Source organism: Euleptes europaea, chromosome 12 (assembly GCF_029931775.1).
Source record: "Euleptes europaea isolate rEulEur1 chromosome 12, rEulEur1.hap1, whole genome shotgun sequence".
Classification (NCBI taxonomy): domain Eukaryota; kingdom Metazoa; phylum Chordata; class Lepidosauria; order Squamata; family Sphaerodactylidae; genus Euleptes; species Euleptes europaea.
The window spans coordinates 19,151,049-19,169,781 of NC_079323.1; the positions used below are offsets into that span (position 1 = coordinate 19,151,049).

General features: G+C 43.4%; 1 protein-coding gene across 1 annotated transcript in view; it reads left to right on the forward strand.

The window, feature by feature from the left end:
• Window positions 1–1,393, forward strand: part of DDX10 (DEAD-box helicase 10) — an 81,075-nt gene extending 79,682 nt beyond the window's left edge. Inside the window, exon 14 of the mRNA XM_056858882.1 lies at window positions 1,298–1,393. Within this exon, the coding sequence (XP_056714860.1) occupies window positions 1,298–1,393 (96 nt within the window). The remainder of the gene's footprint in view (window positions 1–1,297) is intronic.
• Window positions 1,394–18,733: the final 17,340 nt, after the last annotated feature.

An 18,733-nucleotide genomic window follows, 5' to 3' on the forward strand; every position in this document is an offset into this window, starting at 1 on the left:
TCTCCCATCGAAATACTAACCAGGGCTGACCCTGCTTAGCTTCTGAGATCTGATGAGATCAGGCTAGCCTGGGCTACAATTGTTTCAAATGGGGGGAGGGTAGAAATAGTGTTTATTGTTTTATGTTTTTAACCCATTCCATTGCTGACTGCTGGAGGTAAAGTTTGCACAAACGGTCTGGGTCCAGAAGTTCAATTCCGCCAGTGGAGCAGCACTTCTAGTGGTGATGGGGCATGTGATTTTCTTTTTTACGAATTCGGCCCTCCCACTGTAGTCCCACCCCTTCATTCTGTTACGGAGGGTCCCTTGAACTCCTCCCCCCCCCCCGAGTTCAGAGGGCTGCAGCAGGAAGGGGGCGGGCTGGGAGATTCCACTTCACCAGCTTCACTTCACTGGTGTAGCTTTGGATCTATCCCATGGAGTTAAAATCAAGCCGTAATGACATGGTAAAATCTCAGATACGTAAAGACGAAACACTGGCCCCCACAAATCACCTCCCGAGTTAGGCCAGGCAGCGTTATGTAACACCATCCTTTAGTCATGTAGAGAGGATGTTACTGTGAATGAAACTGGGCATAATTTGGTGTAGACCTACTTAGGATTGCTCCCTTTGTGTAGGAATTTAAGCACAATGGTTGGATATGCTTCACTGGGTGGTCAGAGCTGAAGAAGGCTTGTATTAAAACATAGCTCATTTCCCCAAAACATTAAGCACTTTGAATTTAAGCTTTTAATTTGACTTTGCTAGCTGTAATTTTCTTCCTGGCTTGTACGGAAACTTTGAGTGGAGCAACTTAAGGGCAGGTATTGAATTCAGCCAGACTTGTGGTCGAGTTATTAAGCAGCCCTGAGTAAATTCTGCCGCTTTGGGCTTTATAGGACAGCTATTTAAATTTGACAGAACGTTGCTGCTTTGACACTTGCTCTTAGAGAGAGTCTAAATTTAGCTATTCTTTGCCAAGGGCTATTTCTTCTCAGGATGGATAATTCTGTTCCCCTTTTTAAAAGTCTCCTTCTCTCCCACCCCACTATACAAGCCACCTTTTGTTCACAGGAAGGTCCTTTCCTAAGTTTCATCATGTAAATTATTCTAATTACATTCTATAATGTTGAATTCATGATTTGGTTGTTTTGCTTGGCAAACAGGTGGTGCTGGTGGTGTTATTTAGTGACAAAATGCTCACCAAAATGCTCCAGCAGTGCTCATTGTTGATCATCTCTGATGTTGACCACATTAATTCATTATCGTTTTGTTTCCAGGCATGTTAATTGTCCCTTTCCTCGCCCCTTTTCTTAGTGTTTGTTGATGGCTAGGCATGCAAATGGCATTGAGATGAAGGTCAGGATTGATATAATGGCTGCTGATATCAAAAAGGCACTGATTGCCTCCTGAAGAAAGTTCTAGGGCTGGGAGTGGCTAATGAACCTTTTATAGGTTTCTCATCTTACTACTTTCTTCTCCCACCCCAGCGATCTAATGATACTTCTTCCATCTATATCAGCAGTGGCATTAGGAGAAGACAACAGATGCAAAAGTGAAGGATATTTATTATAGAAGATCCATCAAGCAACGATGTAGCACTTTGTAAGCACAGAGGTAGAACTGTGTCCTTCCTTGTGGTAATTCAGATTAGGAGAGGTTATAGATACAGTAAACATGTCAAGATTCTTTAGGAGAAACATTTTGGGATGCCTTGAAGCAACCGTTGGTGAATCTGAATAGCTGGGCTAGTGAGCTGACCTGCCTTAGAAAGGTTTTTTTGATAGTAGTAGGAAAAGTGAAAAAGGATTTTCTTTCCAATATTAGGAAGAGTGAGGCCATCCTACATGTTAAATAAATATTATATCAGTATGTTTGTAAAGTTTGTAAAAGCCACTTCCAAGCTTTCCTATCCAACTACAGCATGACCAAAACACATAGTCAAATGCTCCTTAATTCTCTTTGGCTCCTGTTTTGTTCTGTGGGTTGGAGTAAATGGACTGCATTGCTTGGAGTCTGAAATGGTTCCAGTGTGAGTTTGAAATTTTGCACTTGCTCTGTGAGATCTGAGGCATCTGAATGAGGAAATTGCATTCTTCCACTTTAATAGGATTGGGGGCTGAATCAAGTTGAGACAACTTCTTTTGCCGGGCCCTCCAGAATAGGAATATCAGTAATGTGTAATTTGGATTGTAACACCTGCCTCTGGTTGGTTTATATATGCAGATTCTCTTCCCAGTATCTAACACTGCTTTAAAACACCACATTTTCAGAACTTGTCAAATGACTGATAATGAAAGGCTTGACTTTTTTTTTTTTAAGTGCGTGACACTTATAAAATACCTTCTTGCTTGGGCTTTGGCAGTTTTCAGATGGACGTTCATTCTGTAAAGTAGGGGCCACAATAAAAGGCCCTGTCTTGTCCTCCAAGCAATTTCAAATTGGAGGCTCATTCAGGACAAGGAACATTGTCCGTACTCAGGTCACTAAGATTTTTATGAGCAGTAACTGGTTCCTTGAATTAGACCCTGAAACTAGCAGTTAACAGAACTGCACTAGTTAAGATCAGTAGAACATGCTTTCATCTGTCAGTCTCTTAGGAGGTGGGTGTGTTACATTTTGCTCCAGCGAAACCTTACAAATGCATTTCAATTGTTTCCCCATGTAGAACATATTGTAGGAGAAGTAACGTATCTCCTGGTATCTAGGTCGCAAAGTCTGTGTGTGAGATAGACATTATGGTAACGCACTTTACACATGCCAAGAAAAACTCTGTGTTTCATTTTATAGGACAGACTGCTGCCTCTAAAAACAGGTGCCAGAGCTAAGCTGTGCCTCAGATTTTACCCAGTAGGAAATACTAGGAATCCAGTAGCCCAATGTACTTTATTAGCAAGAAGATGAATGGTGGTGGGTTCCCTTCTGATCAGTACATCATGACTCTTTAGATAGCGATAGTGTCTAGAGCAGGGGTGGGGAACGTCAGGCCTGGGGGCTGTTTAAGGCCCGCAAAATCATTTGGTCTGGCCCTTCGTGGGTCCTGGCAGATCACTAGCTCAGAAGGATCTAGGACTGGCGATCCGCCCCTGCCCGCGGAAAAGAATAGCCTCTGTTCAAGGCAGATGTGTGTTTCTTTTGCCAAGAAAGGGAACCTTTTCCCCCTTGCAGAAGTGTCATTAGCTATGGAGCTGCTAGGACCGCCCAAGAAACTGTGTTAACCTTTCCTACCTGGGCCATGGAGAAATGTATTGGTCGGCTAATTTTTAAGTTGATAATTTTGTATTGCCCGCGAATGATGTTATAAATATCCAAATGGCCCTTGGCGGAAAAAAGGTTCCCTACCCCTGGTCTAGAGCCCTAATTTGAAGCCCATTTCTCTAAATTAAAGATCATGATAATCTGGTTTCAGAGGGTAGCTGTGTTGGTCTGCAGTAGAACAATTAGGTTTGGGTCCAGTAGTACCTTACAGACCAACAAGATTTTCGGGGTATAAATTTTCGCGAGTCAAAACTCCCTTCATCAGATCCCTTTGCCAGATATGGTAATCTGGGTCTCACAAATAACGAGTTGCACATTATTAGTGAGGATGTGCAGCTTTCAAGGGAAGGAAAGATTTTTTAAAAAATCTGTTGGGTCTGCACGATATAAATAAGTCATTCGCTGGCTCTCCATCCATTTTCCTTTTCTCTCCCACCATCTCATGAAATTCCATTGCAGTGTATTGCTAGTGTGCTTTGCACGCTTGGAGTCTAAAATGGCTTCGACGTGAAATCAGAATTACGGGCTTGTGCTGTGAGACTTGAGGCATCTGAATGTCACACTGCATGGGAGGAAATCGCATTCTTCCACTTTAATAGGAATGTGGGCATAATAAAATTTCAATTTATAGCTGGCACAAGGAGAAGGTCAGCAGGCTGATCAGAAATGAATTGGAAATTGACCCTCTTCCCTCATCTGTTTGAAGTTAATTTACAGAGGGGTTAGCCTTTTCCAGCCCTCACTGAGATATTTAGAATTCTCTCCTTTTTTTTGGGGGGGGGGGATACAACCAAGGTTGACCTGTATGTCTTTGGATCACTTACAGTGCATTCCTCAAGGGGGGGGGGGGTAAATTGCGGCAGCCGGGACGGCGCATCTGAAAAGCCTCCTTAGAGGCTTCCCAGTTGCTGCAGAGGGGGCCCTGGTCTCATTGGAAAGGTAGTTCCACCAGGCCTACAATCACCATTAGAAACTCCTGCAGTACTTTGTTTTGAATAAAGATGGCGGTATTAATATCACAGATGCGTGGCTCTTGTGCTTGAGCTTGTAGCACACTGGCTGATCTCCAGATCTCACTTGATTTCTTAAATTGTCATGATTGTAAGATACAAGACATTTAAGCCAATAGTGTTTCTCCTCTAGCCATGACTCCCAAATAGGGTTGCAAGGTCCCTCTTCCCCACCAATGGGAGTTTTTTGGGGTGGAGCCCAAGGAGGGCACGGCTTGGGGAGGGGAGGGACTTCAATGCCATAGAGTCAAATTGCCAAAGTGGCCATTTTCTCCAGGTGAAGTGATCTCTATCGGCTGGAGATCATTTGTAATAGCAGGAGATCTCCACCTAGTACCTGGAGGTTGGCAACCCTACTCCCAAGAACTAGAATACCAGGCTCTTGTAAGTTGTAAAACATTATACTTTCAACATTTTGTGTTCTCTGAATTGGGGGGAAAGCTAACAACTGGTGAAAGCTTTTTGAATTCTCCCCCATCTATCATATAAAAACGCTTGAGCAAAAACTATACAAGTGCTGATAAGGTCAGTTAAGTTTCAGAATGCAATTGTCTTGGACTGATACGCAGAAGCTGCACCATTTATCTCCGGGTTAAGGAGCAGATACTTATTCACTTTGGGGAAAATACTTGTTTTTGTGTTTTGTTTTGTTTTGTTTTAAATCAAGCACGGTTTGGACTTCTGACTGAAAAGTGCCAGAAGGCCCAGCTGTGTATTAAAGTGTAACTTCAACAGCTGTCCTGAAATTTACTTTGACAGCTGATTTGCTTGCAGGCTTGTCGGAGGCATCAAGCAAGGCAGGGAGACAAGGAACAACTTTTTCTGTACTGGCTGTGCATAAAGCCCAGTATGTACCACGTCCCCCTTCCCCCCGAGGTAATTCAACACAGCTTGGTTGAAAATAAAGTCACGAATAGCATCTCGCCTCAGTGATGCAAATGATTGAGTAGAGTGTGCTTTGGAATAATAATGTTAACAACATTTTCCAGTGGTTATTTTTATGATGCTTGATGCATGTTTTGAAACCCCTAATGATAATGGTGATGAGCGAGTTTTGGATTTTCCTTCCTTAAAGTTCCTTCCTTCAATTTGACTACCACTCTTAATCCTTTGAGTCAGCGTGGTGTAGTGGTTAAGAGTGGTGGTTTGGAGCGGTGGAGTCTGATCTGGAGAACCGGGTTTGATTCTCCACTCCTCATGAGCGGCGGAGGAGGCTAATCTGGTGAACTGGATTCGTTTCCACACTCCTACACACAAAGCCAGCTGGGTGACCTTGGGCTAGTCACACTCTCTCAGCCTACCTCACAGGGTGTCTGTTGTGGGGAGGGGAAGGGAAGGTGATTGTAAGCCGGTTTGATTCTCCCTTAAGTGGCAGAGAAAGGCAGCATATAAAAACCAACTCTTCTTCTTTGATTCTGGGCAAGAAGGGAATATTTTCTGACTGCCCAGAGGCTGATCCTACATTGGCAATTTCAGTGTGGTTTTAACGTATTTGGTACTTATTGTATCTTTGTTATATGGCTGTTTCCCTCCTTGAGTCCTGTCTTGTCAAGGGAAAGGCGGGCTAGTAAGTGGTTTAAATAAATTCTATTCTTGGGTTTATTTGGAAAATTTATCTGCCACCTCCAGAAATCTGCTCCAGGTGGCTTACACCTCAAACCATAAAACAAAACCATCAAGAACAACATGTTAAAAACAAGCCAGGGTTAAAAAGTATAAAACAAATACTGAGCAGCCTAAAATGATATTGATAAAACAAGAGGCCAGAAGCAGACCATAATAGAGGGGAAATCCCTATAATTAAAAGTCTGGGTAGAAAGGAATGTTTTGGCCTAGGGGGAAGGCATTCCAAAGGTGAGGTGCCACTACAGAAAAAGCTCTGTTTTGGTTTTAAAGGGAGAAGAGAAAATTTGGGGGGTGGGGGGGAAGCATCCATGAAAATGTCATGAGTGGGATGGAGTGGGCACGGTTGGATTTAATACCACCTGTCTGTTTGGTGAGCGGAGGCACGGGGGAGGAGGACAGGGCGCTTTCACACATGCCAAATAATGCACTTTCAATCGGCTTGCAGTGCACTTTGCAGCTGGATTTTACTGTGTGAAATAGTAAAATCCACTTGCAAACGATCATTAAAGTGCACTGAAAGTAGATTGAAAGTACATTATTCGGCATGTGTGAAAGTGCCCACAGTTTTCGCATGCGCTTGAAGCGGAAACAGCCTCAAGTCAACAAGTTTCCTTTTTTAACGTTTCATTCCTCTCAACATTGTGCTGCTGTTGTCTGTTCTGCAAACATGGTTTGTGTGTGTGTGTGTGTGGGGGGGTTTCTCTGCTTGTTTTGCGTTGGTGCCAGTACCCAAGTAAGGGAACCGGGCAGAGGAATGGTGTAAGGGAGGATTCGCTTGAGCAGAAGGGCAGCAAAAGAGAGCACTGGTGCAAAGGTTGAAGGAGCTGGGTGTGTTTAGCCTGGAGAGGAGACGACTGAGGGGTAATACGATAACCATCTTCAAGTACTTGAAGGGCTGTCATAGAGAGGATGATGCCAAGTTGTTTTCTGTTGCCCCGGAAGGTTGGACCAGAACCAACGGGTTGAGATTAAATCAAAAGAGTTTCCGTCTAAACAGTAGGAAGAATTTTCTAACAGTTAGAGTGGTTCCTCAGTGGAACAGACTTCCTCTGGAGGTGGTGAGCTTTCCTTCAAGTGTGGTTAAAAGTGGTGGGTTGGAACGGTGGACTCTGATCTGGAGAACCAGGTTTGATTCCTCGCTCCTCCACATGAGCGGCGGAGGCTAATCTGGTGAACTGGATTTGTTTCCTCGCTCCTACACATGAAGCTAGCTGGGTGATCTTGGGCTAGTCATACACTCTCAGCCCCACTTACCTTACAGGGTGTCTGTTGTGGGGAGGGGGAGGGAAGGTGATTCTTCCTGAAGTGGTAGAGAAAGTCGGCGTATAAAAACCAACTCTTCTTCTTCCCTGGAAGTTTTTAAGCAGAGGCTAGATGGCCATCTGTCAGCAATGCTGATTCTATGACCTTAGGCAGATCATAAGAGGGAGAGCATCTTGGCCATCTTCTGAGCATGGAGTAAGGGGTCACTGGGTGTGTGTGTGGGAGGTAGTTGGGAATTACCTGCATTGTGCAGGGGGTTAGATGACCCTGGTGGTCCCTTCCAACTCTATGATTCTATTAACAAGCCAGGCTTTTTAGAAGTCAATACTGAAGAGGAAGGTGGTGGAGAGAGAGTGGCAGTTCGGTCCACGGAGAGATAAATTGGTGTCATTCTGAGGAGAGAGGTGCCCTAGAAGAGGTTGACACGGGAGGAGTCAAAGCGTGACAATTCTAGATGAGCTTGTTGGGGGTGGGGAAACTGAGGGTGGTCAGGAGCTTCCAAGAAGCATGCTAAGGGTTTAAGCCAGACCAAAAGGCATGGTGCTTGGAACTGATCACAGCATCTTAAAATGTATTTGTTTCAGCAGCGGCTTCTTATGCTGCTTTGAATTCTGGGCTCCTTTCATTTTCATTAAAGTGTCAGGGAAGCATTAAACGATTGATTGACGCCTGTGCGGTGCAAGTCTTCGAGCCGAAAACCCCGAAGGAGCTTCTTCCGCGTGTGTTGTATTGCCTGAGTTTTCTAATTGAAAAATACCTCACATCACTGAATGAAGGTGACAGTTATGGACAAAGAGGGTGCCGGACGCCTGGAAGGAAAAGGATACCAAAATGGTGGCCACAGCAATTGCCCGTTGTGCAGGAACGGTGATGTTCTTTTGTAATGTACGTGTTTGAGCTCTTCATGCGATCCTGCATTTGTTGCTGAACCAGCTTTACTAATCTGTAAGCTTAGAAAATTCTTTAAACTACAAGGCAGTGGCACTTTGATGATAAAATGTGCTCATTTTACTTGCTTGGTGGTATGTCCTGAGGAACAACAGTTGATTCTGGAGAACAGATCACAGGAAGTAACTTGGTATTCTATCTCAAACTCTTCTAGTTTGCATAATTGTCTATCTGTGATATGATGTGGGTTGAGAGCCGCTATATCTCTTCCATTGTTTCAGCATCCAAGCCTGTAGCTACGGGGGTGGGGGGGGAGGGCACATGTGAGCAATGCCCCCCTTAGAAATGTGCCACGCCTCCTTCCTGAACTTGTAGCTTTTGATTTTTTTTAAAGTCTCTGGCTCTTTTTGTTGTAGGGATCTAAGAGAAAACTTGTAAGCAGTCTTTTTTGGCAGGGATCGCCAAGGAATAGGGGTAGGGGAAGCAGAAAGTTAGCTGGAGTGAATAAGTGTTAACCCTTTGCAGACCAAATACTTTATGCTCTGTCTCAAAACCCTTTCTCCCTTTGCTTCTGTCTTGTTTTTTCCCCCCAACTCTCTAGTGCCCATAGTGACAAATGAGAATATTGCACAGAAAATCTTGAATGAGATTTATATTTACTGGGTGCTACCTCCTCTAAGTGAAGGTGGAAATTTGCTTCAGAAGTAGGTAAGGGTTGTGGTGGGGGGCAAAAGGCATAATGCCTGGGGTGTGGCCTTAAACTCAGGAACTTTTTTTTGTGGGGGGGGGCACAATACTTCATTGCAGAAGGCCAAAGGGGGCATAACATCCAGACAGTCTTAAGCCCCAGAACAACTCTCTGTAGAAAAAGGTCTTTGGGGCAGTAATTAAGAAACCAGCCTCGGACCATGGTTTCAAATCTTGATTTGACAGATCTTAACTAACCAGATTAGTGGAGTGTCCAACATTCAAGCAGTCACTCCCTCTACTTTTGGTTTAATTAAACTATAATTCTTTTTTTAAAAAAGATTTTTTAGTTACATTTTCAGAAAAATATGACAAACAAACATACACTTCCGTCCACACAGTTTATACTTACTTCTCGGGTCAACATGTATCTTAAACATTATATTATTATTATTATGACGTTCTCTTAATATTCTCAATCTATGATAATTTGAAGTAGAATACTGGTTAATTAACAGTTGTTGCTTTTATCTATGTTTATATTCTAAGTTTATCTTAATCTATATCTTATTCCAAACATCATATTCTGTCTCTGTTATAAATCAGTCTAAACTTTCCAGTTAGCATATTCATAATAATTTTCCCATTTCTTCTTTATATCTTCAAACAGTCTGTCCATCACCGCAAATTCCTCCATTTTTTGTTGCCACTTTTCTAATTCTGGAATAGTCTCTTGCTTCCATGAGGTTGCCAACACTATTCTTGCTGCTGTCGTCAAATAACCAAATAGTTCTCCGTAATTATTAAACTACAGTTCTGTGTTATATCTGAGGGAGAATTTTCCAGCTACATTTCGTGGTATGAGAATCAGCTCGTTAGAGGAACATGCATGTACAGGTTGAGTATCCCTTATCCAGACATCCAATATCCAGTCTGATCTGAAAACTATATATATGCACAAATTCCAAAATATTCCAAAAAACGGAAAGATCCAAAGTACACACCACTTCTGGTCCCAAGCTGTCTGGATAAGGGATACTCAACCTGTATTTACTTTCCACCTGTGATTCTGTGTCCTATTGAAGACCTTTCGGCTGTCTGGTTTACTTGAACCCCGGATCAATGCATTAGTGAAAAGTGAAGGTGTGAAAATATAAAATAAAATCTCTGGCCTTCTATTTCTTTGTCACCTCCACTCCATTTATTTTATTAGTTGCATTAGGTTTTTCTCTCATGTCTGCTGCTGCATGTTTTACCCGTTTTTTTCCCCCTAGACCGCTTCCAGCAAGATAAACTTCTTTAAATCACTTTGTCATGCGGAGAGTTCTTTGCGATTCCACGCTTTTCGCTCTAATAAAGCTAAGGCTTTGCTTCATAAGTTACTGAATTAAATGCATTTCATTTCGATTAGCAACTCTTCAGACTGCACTGCTTAGATTTTTAAATTAAGAGTGTATTTGAAAATATTGTTTTAAATTACTTTATTGACTGGCTGATATCAGATTCTGTTTACGCTTTGAATAGCTCCATACGTCATGTTTTTATATAGTACTTTTTATCAAAAGAAACACATGCTGAGTAATACTACATCAAGTAGAATAATAATTCTTCAGGGGTCTGAAGGAAGATTCTCCATTGCATTCATTCTCTTAAGTATAGCTAGAAATATTGAAACTTGCTTGCAAAAAAGGTAAATTTTCTGTATTATGTCCCTGAAGCTTCATATGTTTGTATCTGTCAATTTGTATCCTAACCAGATGCACAAACATCAATTTGCATGTTTTTAATCAGTTCGAATAGGGCTGTACAACAATGTGGAAACAAATTAAAATGTTGGCATTATGGTACAGTTTATTTCCACAGGCCAAACTGGAACTGAGTTTTGCTTCTGTCTCTGCAAATATTTGAACCAGAGCTAAAAGGGCAACATCATTTTCCAATGATACTTCAAGAAATTATAATAAAATATTTTTTCAGACTCTGTAAGAACCTGGCAGGTGCTCGATAAACCTTCTGTGTTTGCTGTATGCCAAGGAGAGAAAGAGAAAGGAGGGACTTGGGCAGCTGGAAGTGCATAATTCATGGCTGGTAAATTGCCAGTGCAATTCTAGGCAGAGTTACACCCCTTCTAAGTTGTTCGGCATCAATGTGCTTGTAGGGAGTGTAACTCTATTTAGGATTGCAGTGTGCATTTGCTTTTGGGGTGTAAAAGTTGTGTCACTCAAAAATAAATTGTTATTTATCTTCGTGGCTTCTGTGCAATGCCCCAGGGGACCCCGCTTGTGCAGGCCTGCAGCAGAAAACGATTCCAAAGCTTTCTAGCTCTCCCTTGGTAAGGAGCGCCCTCCCCCCCCCCCCAAGCCAGCGTTTTCCCACCCAAACTGGCACGTGATGGAGGCAGGGAGAACACTCCTTCCCTCGGTTCTCTCTTTTCCACCGTGGAGACAGGACACTTCTGTTTACCTCAGCTGCCATCAACAGCTCCTTTGTCGGTATTTTTTCTTGTTGGTGCCGTCTCCCTCTAAAAAAAAATTATGACCTTTTTTCATGTTTGTCGTACTGAGGCTGTAGCCTAGATATTGGCTGAGTTCTGAGGGAATGCCTTGTTGCCTCTTCTGTATTTCCTGCTGAGGCAAAATGACCCTCTTCAAGAAATGAGCGCGGGATGAAAATGGCAGATCACCGCGACTGCTGCCTTCAGTGCCTTGAAGAGTCCCACAATGTAAGTGCTTGCTCCATATGCAAGCAATTCATCCCAAAAGCCCGGCAAGAATGAGCCTACTGACTGAAGGCGTTCCTTTGGGGAAAAGGCTTTGGGGACACTGGATGAAGACCAACCCTCCCACAAAGGGTCACAACTGGAACAGAGAGCTCGCACTCCCTCTTTGGGTTCGACCTCGGAACCGGCGCCATTCTTGGTGCTGAGACAACCATCGGTTCCATGTAGGTTATCAGAACCACCTCCACAGAAAAAGAAATCTAAGTCTAAGCTGAAGACTTTTCATACTTCGTCGGTTTGTCCGTCACCTTTGAGGCCGCAACCGTTGCTGCCTCCACGTTCTTGAACCCCTTCCCTGACTCAGACCATTTGTGATTCCTCTGTCTTTGGATGATGAAGTGCAAGTACCTCCACCGCCATCACCTGTTGTCGACCCTCCCCCTGTTGTCGACCCTCCCCCAGCAAAGCCACTTCGACATGCCTCGAATGAATCTTCAGTTCTGTAATACTGGGACTCTCCTCAAACTCCATGGTTGCCAAACCCACCTGGACCACCAATATATTGGCAACCTCCATTCCAGTGGGAACAGCAAGACTACTTCCCTACTATTCTTATGTCTCCAGCACCAGAACTGAATCCTTGTCTTTGGCACCAACCATCCTCAACCTTCTTTCCATCGGACCTGAACCCATCCGACTACAATGATAAAATGGCTCCATCTATTGTTGGTTCCGACATACCCTCAGAACCATCACTGGAAAAGACAGTTGGTGATCCTTCCCCTAATGGAGGACCTTTGACTATACTTCCAACAATTGGTTCTCATGGCAAAATCCTACAGTTAGACAATTATTGTTTAGAACTGGCAACCTCAGGTCCCATCCTTAAAGTCTTACACCCACTGAATTCTGGACCTGTGGCATTTCCCATGTAGCAGGTCCTACTTGATATCACCAAGGGAATATGGGCTCAGCCAGCATCAGCCTCCCCCACAGCATAAAAGATGGATAATATGTACAAGGTCCATGAGGAAAGCTGTGACTTTGTGTTCACACACTCTGTTGCCAACTCCATAGTCTCTGAGGTTATTCCGGCCCAACAGCGCTCTGGATCACACTCTTCCCCCTTTGACAGGGAGGGCGAGTGATAAAGTTTATTGTTTGTGGCCAAAGGCCATCACAATCTATCATACAAATAATTAAAATAACATTAAAATAACATAAAATAACATAAAATAACTTTAAAACAGTCTGACCCCCAAGAAGCCAGTAATTAAGTTTAGACAGGGAGGGCAGAAAGCGTGATGGTTTGGGTCACAAACGATATTCCTCAGGGGTACTTAGAATGGCCAATTTCAACACCGTAATGGAGGCAATACTAAATGATCTTTTAGGAACACATTGCCGCATTCATTGACAGCTTCCCTGAGGGGGAAAATAAAACCCTAGCCAAGGTTATGCAGGCAGAAGACCTCAAGCTTGATAAGCAGTAACTGAATGCTGCAAGACACATCGCAGACTCTGCCGGTAGGTCCATTGGCCTCAGCTTTGATCCTTATATGGCATAACATTTATGCATTGTCTTAAAATTTCCAACTGATGTCTTCAGGGATCTTGTGGGCTTCGTAGAGGCGCCTGGTTGGCCACTGTGTGAACAGACTGCTGGACTTGATGGGCCTTGCTCTGATCCAGCAGGGCCTTATCCTTATGTTCTTATGGGAAATAGAGTAGATTTTTTTAAAAGTTATGTTGATAGACATTTGGTAGTTCTCAAATCTGTGGTTGACTTAAAGGTTTCTGCATTTTACAAACCTCCAGATTTCAAGAAGCTTTTCACGAACCACTCTTTATCAAATAAGTGGATTTGTAATTTGCTGGTTTACTAAGACGTTTGTGAGCATCATTCGTTGAGATTCATACCTTTGAGACGCACTACAGTTATATGCTGAATGAATGTAAATACCGACACTCTTCATAGCCACTCTAATGAAGAGGGTTAAGTGCATTGTTCTAAAAATGCTGCTGGTATTGACAGCTTGTTCGTTTTGCTTTAGTTAGGACTATAAATAAAAGGTGCTTCATTTACATAAGCCTGTTAAATGGTATTCTCAGGAGGGGAGTACTAATAATTTCAGTTTGCAGTGTTTTGACAGCTGATCCATTTACAAATGAGTTTGCTGAGAGTTGATGGAGGAAAGGTATGACTTATTGAGGGCATGCCAATAGCATCAGAACTTTCATAGTTTGTCAAGATGGGATGTTCTTGCCCTCTCAAAATCGATAGGTTCACCGTTGTGTCCTCTTTGCAGGCACATATGTGTGCCTGCAAAGAGGACCACTTGATGAACAACAGTTACAGGTAAGTGCAACTCTGTTTCTGGGACAAAGGGGCCTTTTAATATTTTGGGAGGAGGAAGAGGTGGAGGTGGTTTTTATACCCTGTTTTTCTCTACTGTTAAGGCGTCTCAAAGCAGCTTACAGTTACCTTCTCTTTTCCTGCACAACAGGCACCTTGTGAGGTAGGTGGGGCTGAGAGAGTTCGGAGAGAACTGTGACTGGTCTAAGATCACCCAGCAGGCTTCATATGGAGGAGTGGGGAATCAAACCTTGTTCTCCAGATTAGAGTCTGCCACTCATGTGGAGGAGCGGGGAATCAAACTCGGTTCTCCTGATTAGAGTCCACTTCACCACGCTGGCTCTCATAATAAAGGGGTGTGTGGCAAGCTCAAGGCTGTCTTGGCAGGGCAATTAACTGAAACGTTTCATCCTATCTGCACTTTCCTTATCGGAGGAATTCAACTCAAGTCATCCATTAAGTGTCTGCGGCAGTTCTGAATGACTTGTGACTCAGCCAGTTGAACTATTTCCCCCCAACTCCTAGAAAATACAGAATTCAGCAGCAGCACTCTGCCCAAACAGACATATTTTAAAGATCATTATTTCAGCCAGTTGCCTTGCTTCTTTTCTAACTTGGGTATTCATTTACCAGCTTCTTGTGGGACATTCTAGTAGCGCAATCCGCAACCACTCAAAGCAGGCCTGTACAACTACTGAAGCACCATGCGGCGCAAAGCAGATGTGTATATATGTCAGCTCTCAGGGGTTCTAGAAATCAATTTTTGCAAGTCCTCTGGGACTTGCAAAGCTAAGGGAGCTTCTATTCTCTTGGCAGGCTGCCACACAGAGCCCATGGTCTCATTAGACTCGAGTTGTGTAGACCTGCTATACATTAACGGTGTATGGAATGTTGATTTTTAGAGGTTATGTCCTCCCTCTTCCATAGAAGTTAGAGGCCTGGCATGGCCAAACAAAATGACCTATTCAGTGGGTTTTAGCTTTGGGACCATTTATGCAGGGTCGATTCTGCTCCTCGCTCAATGCTGATTTTTTAAATCCGACCTTTAAAATTACTATTCATGGTCCTGATGCAAGAGGAGAAAGTCAAACATATTCCTCCCCCACACACACTCACCTGCTCCTTCATTTGCATAGCTATTAGCAGTAGTCATTTGCATAGCTAAGCCTCGGCTGGGATTCTGCATGCTTCCTTCAGTGAATGCTTCGATGCGGGGGCGGAACAAATACAAAAGGTTGCGTAAAAGGGGCTCTTAAGAAATGCAAAGCAGGTATGTGCCGGCTTTGCAGTGAAGTCTGGAATGACGGTTCAGCGAGAAGAAATAAAAAAAAAACTGTGGGTCACTTCAGCCTGGAATGCGCTGAAGCATAGTTACCAAGCATAAACCAATGCCAAGTATTGATCATGCTGCATTTAATGGCTTAATTTATTCAAGAGCTCAACTGGTGTTCCCACCATTGGGCACCAAGTGACCCTGAAGGTGTGTCATTTCTTTCCATCTCCACTGATTAACTACAACCATGCTCTCCTCCCTCACATTCAAGGGTAGCATTTCTGGGTCGGGTACTATAATTCATATGCGGGCTAGAGTCCTGACGTTTATTTATTTAAAATTTCTACTTCTTATTTTTTTATCTATTTATTTTTGTTTTAGTGTCAAATCACACACTCAATATGACAAATGAATGTGGGAGTTCCTGGTGCAAACATTGCCTTCTATTCACAGTGAAAATTACTGGGGGAGGATAACATTGAGTCCAAGAGACTGCTCCCAGTCTCACTTCATGGAGAAAAGAAGAAGTGTTTTCCAACCAGCCTGGATCCCCCTCCCCCATTTATGGCCAAAGATGAGCAACATTCTAATATTAGAGTTCAAAATAGGTTTTTAACGTTCACATTGATGAGTGTGTCAGAACTGAATATGTCTGAAGTATGTTATAGTTCAGTTGTAAACTAATTTAACTTCGTATGAGTGTAAACATAGGCATTTTTTAAAAAATGCAAAAAGAAGAGACTCGGTATAGCCAAGGGGGTCAGGCTGGGCCCTGACGGAATGGCCAGGGTCATGGACGCAACCCCCCCCCCCCATAGATTAAGCTGGTGGCCAGGGTATGGCCAGGTGATGCAGGAACTTGTCCGAGAAGACAGCTGCATGGACATTCCAATAAAGATGGCTGTATGGGCATTTCAGTAAAGAGGCTGTGAGTTGTACTTAACTAGTTTGCTGCTCATTATCAGAGGGCTGGACGGGTGTGAGTTTGTTTGTTTATTTATTTATTTATTTTTCATACTTCTAGCCCTCCCTACCCCGGCCAAGGCCGGGCTCAGGGCGGGTTAAACCATTAAAATTTACAATATAACAATAAAACATATGAAACCATAAAACCATTCCATTAATTATAAAACGATGGTCGCCATATATATACAAAGTGCCCACTGTTGCAGATGATGCCAAACGTAGAATAATAACTCAAAACTGGGTCAGCTGTCCACCCCCAATAAGTTGGTTGTAGGCTAGGAAGGGGGGATGGGGAGTAGGGAGGCCAGCACTGATCTCACTTTATCTCACCTGCGGTTGTCCTCAACTAAAGGCCTGGAGGAACAGCTCTGTCTTACAGGCCCTGTGGAACTCTTTCAGGTCCCGCAGAGCCCTGATGTTACTAGGCAGACCATTCCACCAGGCTGGAGCCAGGGCCCAAAAGGCCCTGGCCATAGTCAAGGACAGCCGCATACTCCTCTGGCCCGGGGACCACCAACAAGTTATTATCAGCAGAGCATAATGTTCTTTGGGGGGTATACCAAGAGAGGCGGTCCCGAAGATAGGAGTTGTACGCACCTAGTTTGCTGCTCATTACCAGAGGGCTGGACAGTATGAGTTGTACTTACCTAGTTTGCTCCTCATTAGCAGCGGGATGGATGGATTACCCTTGCCCGTCCTTCTAAGCAACCCCACCCTTCATCACCCTCAGGCGGGGCCCGGGAAAAACCTAGAGACCACACTTGGAAAAAGGGAAAACACTGAAGGAGTAAGACATAACAGAAGTATCTCTTGTGTTATATCCTTGTATAGGCAATGCAGTTTTCTTTGGAAGTTTAAAAGTATAGCTTTTGTAACTTTTTGTGTGACTTTTTCTCCCTCTCTTTCTTTTTGCCTGAGAACATTCACAGGCTGTGCAGTCAGTGTGATGAATTCAAATGATTGCATAACTGTAAAATATTGTTTGGTTGGTGTGAGAACAGCAAATGAAAACAAAAGCAGGGACGAGGGAATAGTTCTGGAGGAAGTTATTTCATATTGCTTGAATTAATTTGGAAAGAAATATCCAACAATGGTGTAAGAGCAATATATATTACAAAAGCAAGAATATATATCAAGGATTGCATTCACGTAAAATGAAAGTTCTGTAGGCAGGCAATCCGGATTCTGCATCAAGAAAAATAGAATTCTGTGTATAATGTAAATTGAGCTGATTTGCATAATTGCTCTTCATTTGTGTAATTTGGTTTAGAATTCCTGGCTAGCATCAGATGTTTTTGTAACGAGTTTAGATACTTTCTCCACAATTTTGAAGGTCTATGGGGCAAATTGTGCTAGAGATGATACCTTATCTCTGGAGATGGTAACCATGATGAAGCCCTTTGCCACAAGGAAGAACTTCAGTTGGTCCTTAGAAAATCTCCAAATCAAGGGAGTTAGACAAGGTTGCCTCCTTGCTCCTCTCTTGTTTAATCTATACCTGAATGATATGGCAACCAATTTCTCAGAGTTTTGCCACCCCCCAAAGCTTGCAAGTCATCCCACCCCAATTCTACTCTATGCTGACGATGCAGTTCTCCTGTCCCACACAAGAATTGGTTTGAAAAGATCTTTGCAAACTTTTTCTGAGTACTGCTCTAGGGAAGGTCTTAAAATAAACCATCATAAATCTAAGATTATGATCTTCACTAAGAGGAGAAAAATGCTGCTTTGTCGCTGGGTATTAGATGGCTTTGAGGTTGACCAAGTCAAGGAGTTTGTTTACCTTGGCATTCTTTTCCCCCATAACCTAAATTGGAATGCCCATCAAAAAACAGTGTCCAACAAAATTAAACCTGGGGTTGGTGCTATTGTCAACTTTTTTCACACCAAAGGTGGCAAATATATTCCAGGGGCTATTCAGGTTTTTAATCTGAAAATTACCCCAATTATCCTCTTTGGTGTTGCCATCTGGATAACAGTCATCAATGAATCTATAGATCGTCCACTGCTTCAGTTCTTACGAAAACTCCTAAATGCCCCTCGATGTGTTGCTGGCGTTACTCTTCGTTCCGAGTTTGGCCAAATGTCACTTGAAGTTAGGGCGTGGTTGGCCGCCTTTAAACTACACCTGAAACTGTGCTTTAGCACTGAGGGGTTCCTAGCTTCTCTGAAGCATGACCCTTTAAAATCCTCATGGCAAAAAATCTTAGATGAGAAACTGTAGTTGCTGGGCTTCTTGCAGGATATGTTATTAGATCTTGGGAAAACTGAAGCTTTTACCAAAATTAAAAAGCGCATTAAAGAGCTCGATTATAACAGTACTACTTTTCGTGCTCGTCGCGTCTGTTCATCCCAGTTTTTCGGAATACCCCCTCCATGTGGTGTGCCTGCCTATACATATTATCTGATAACTCCTCGTCTTTGTAGAGCTTTTTGCTTAGCTAGATTGAATGCTAACCCTTCCATGGTAATGCAGGGCAGAATTCTGAATACCGTATACACTCGCGTATAAGCAGAGTTTTTCAGACCAAAAAAAGGGCTGAAAAAGCCGGCCTCAGCTTATACGCGGGTCAATACGGTAGGGGAGGGAGGAGGGAGGGGGAAACTTACCGCCATCGCCGCCGGGCGTGCCCGGCTCCCCCTGGCCAGGAGCGCCCTGGAGGGGCTTCCTGCGGCCGCGGGAAGGCCGCGCCTCCACCTTCGCCAG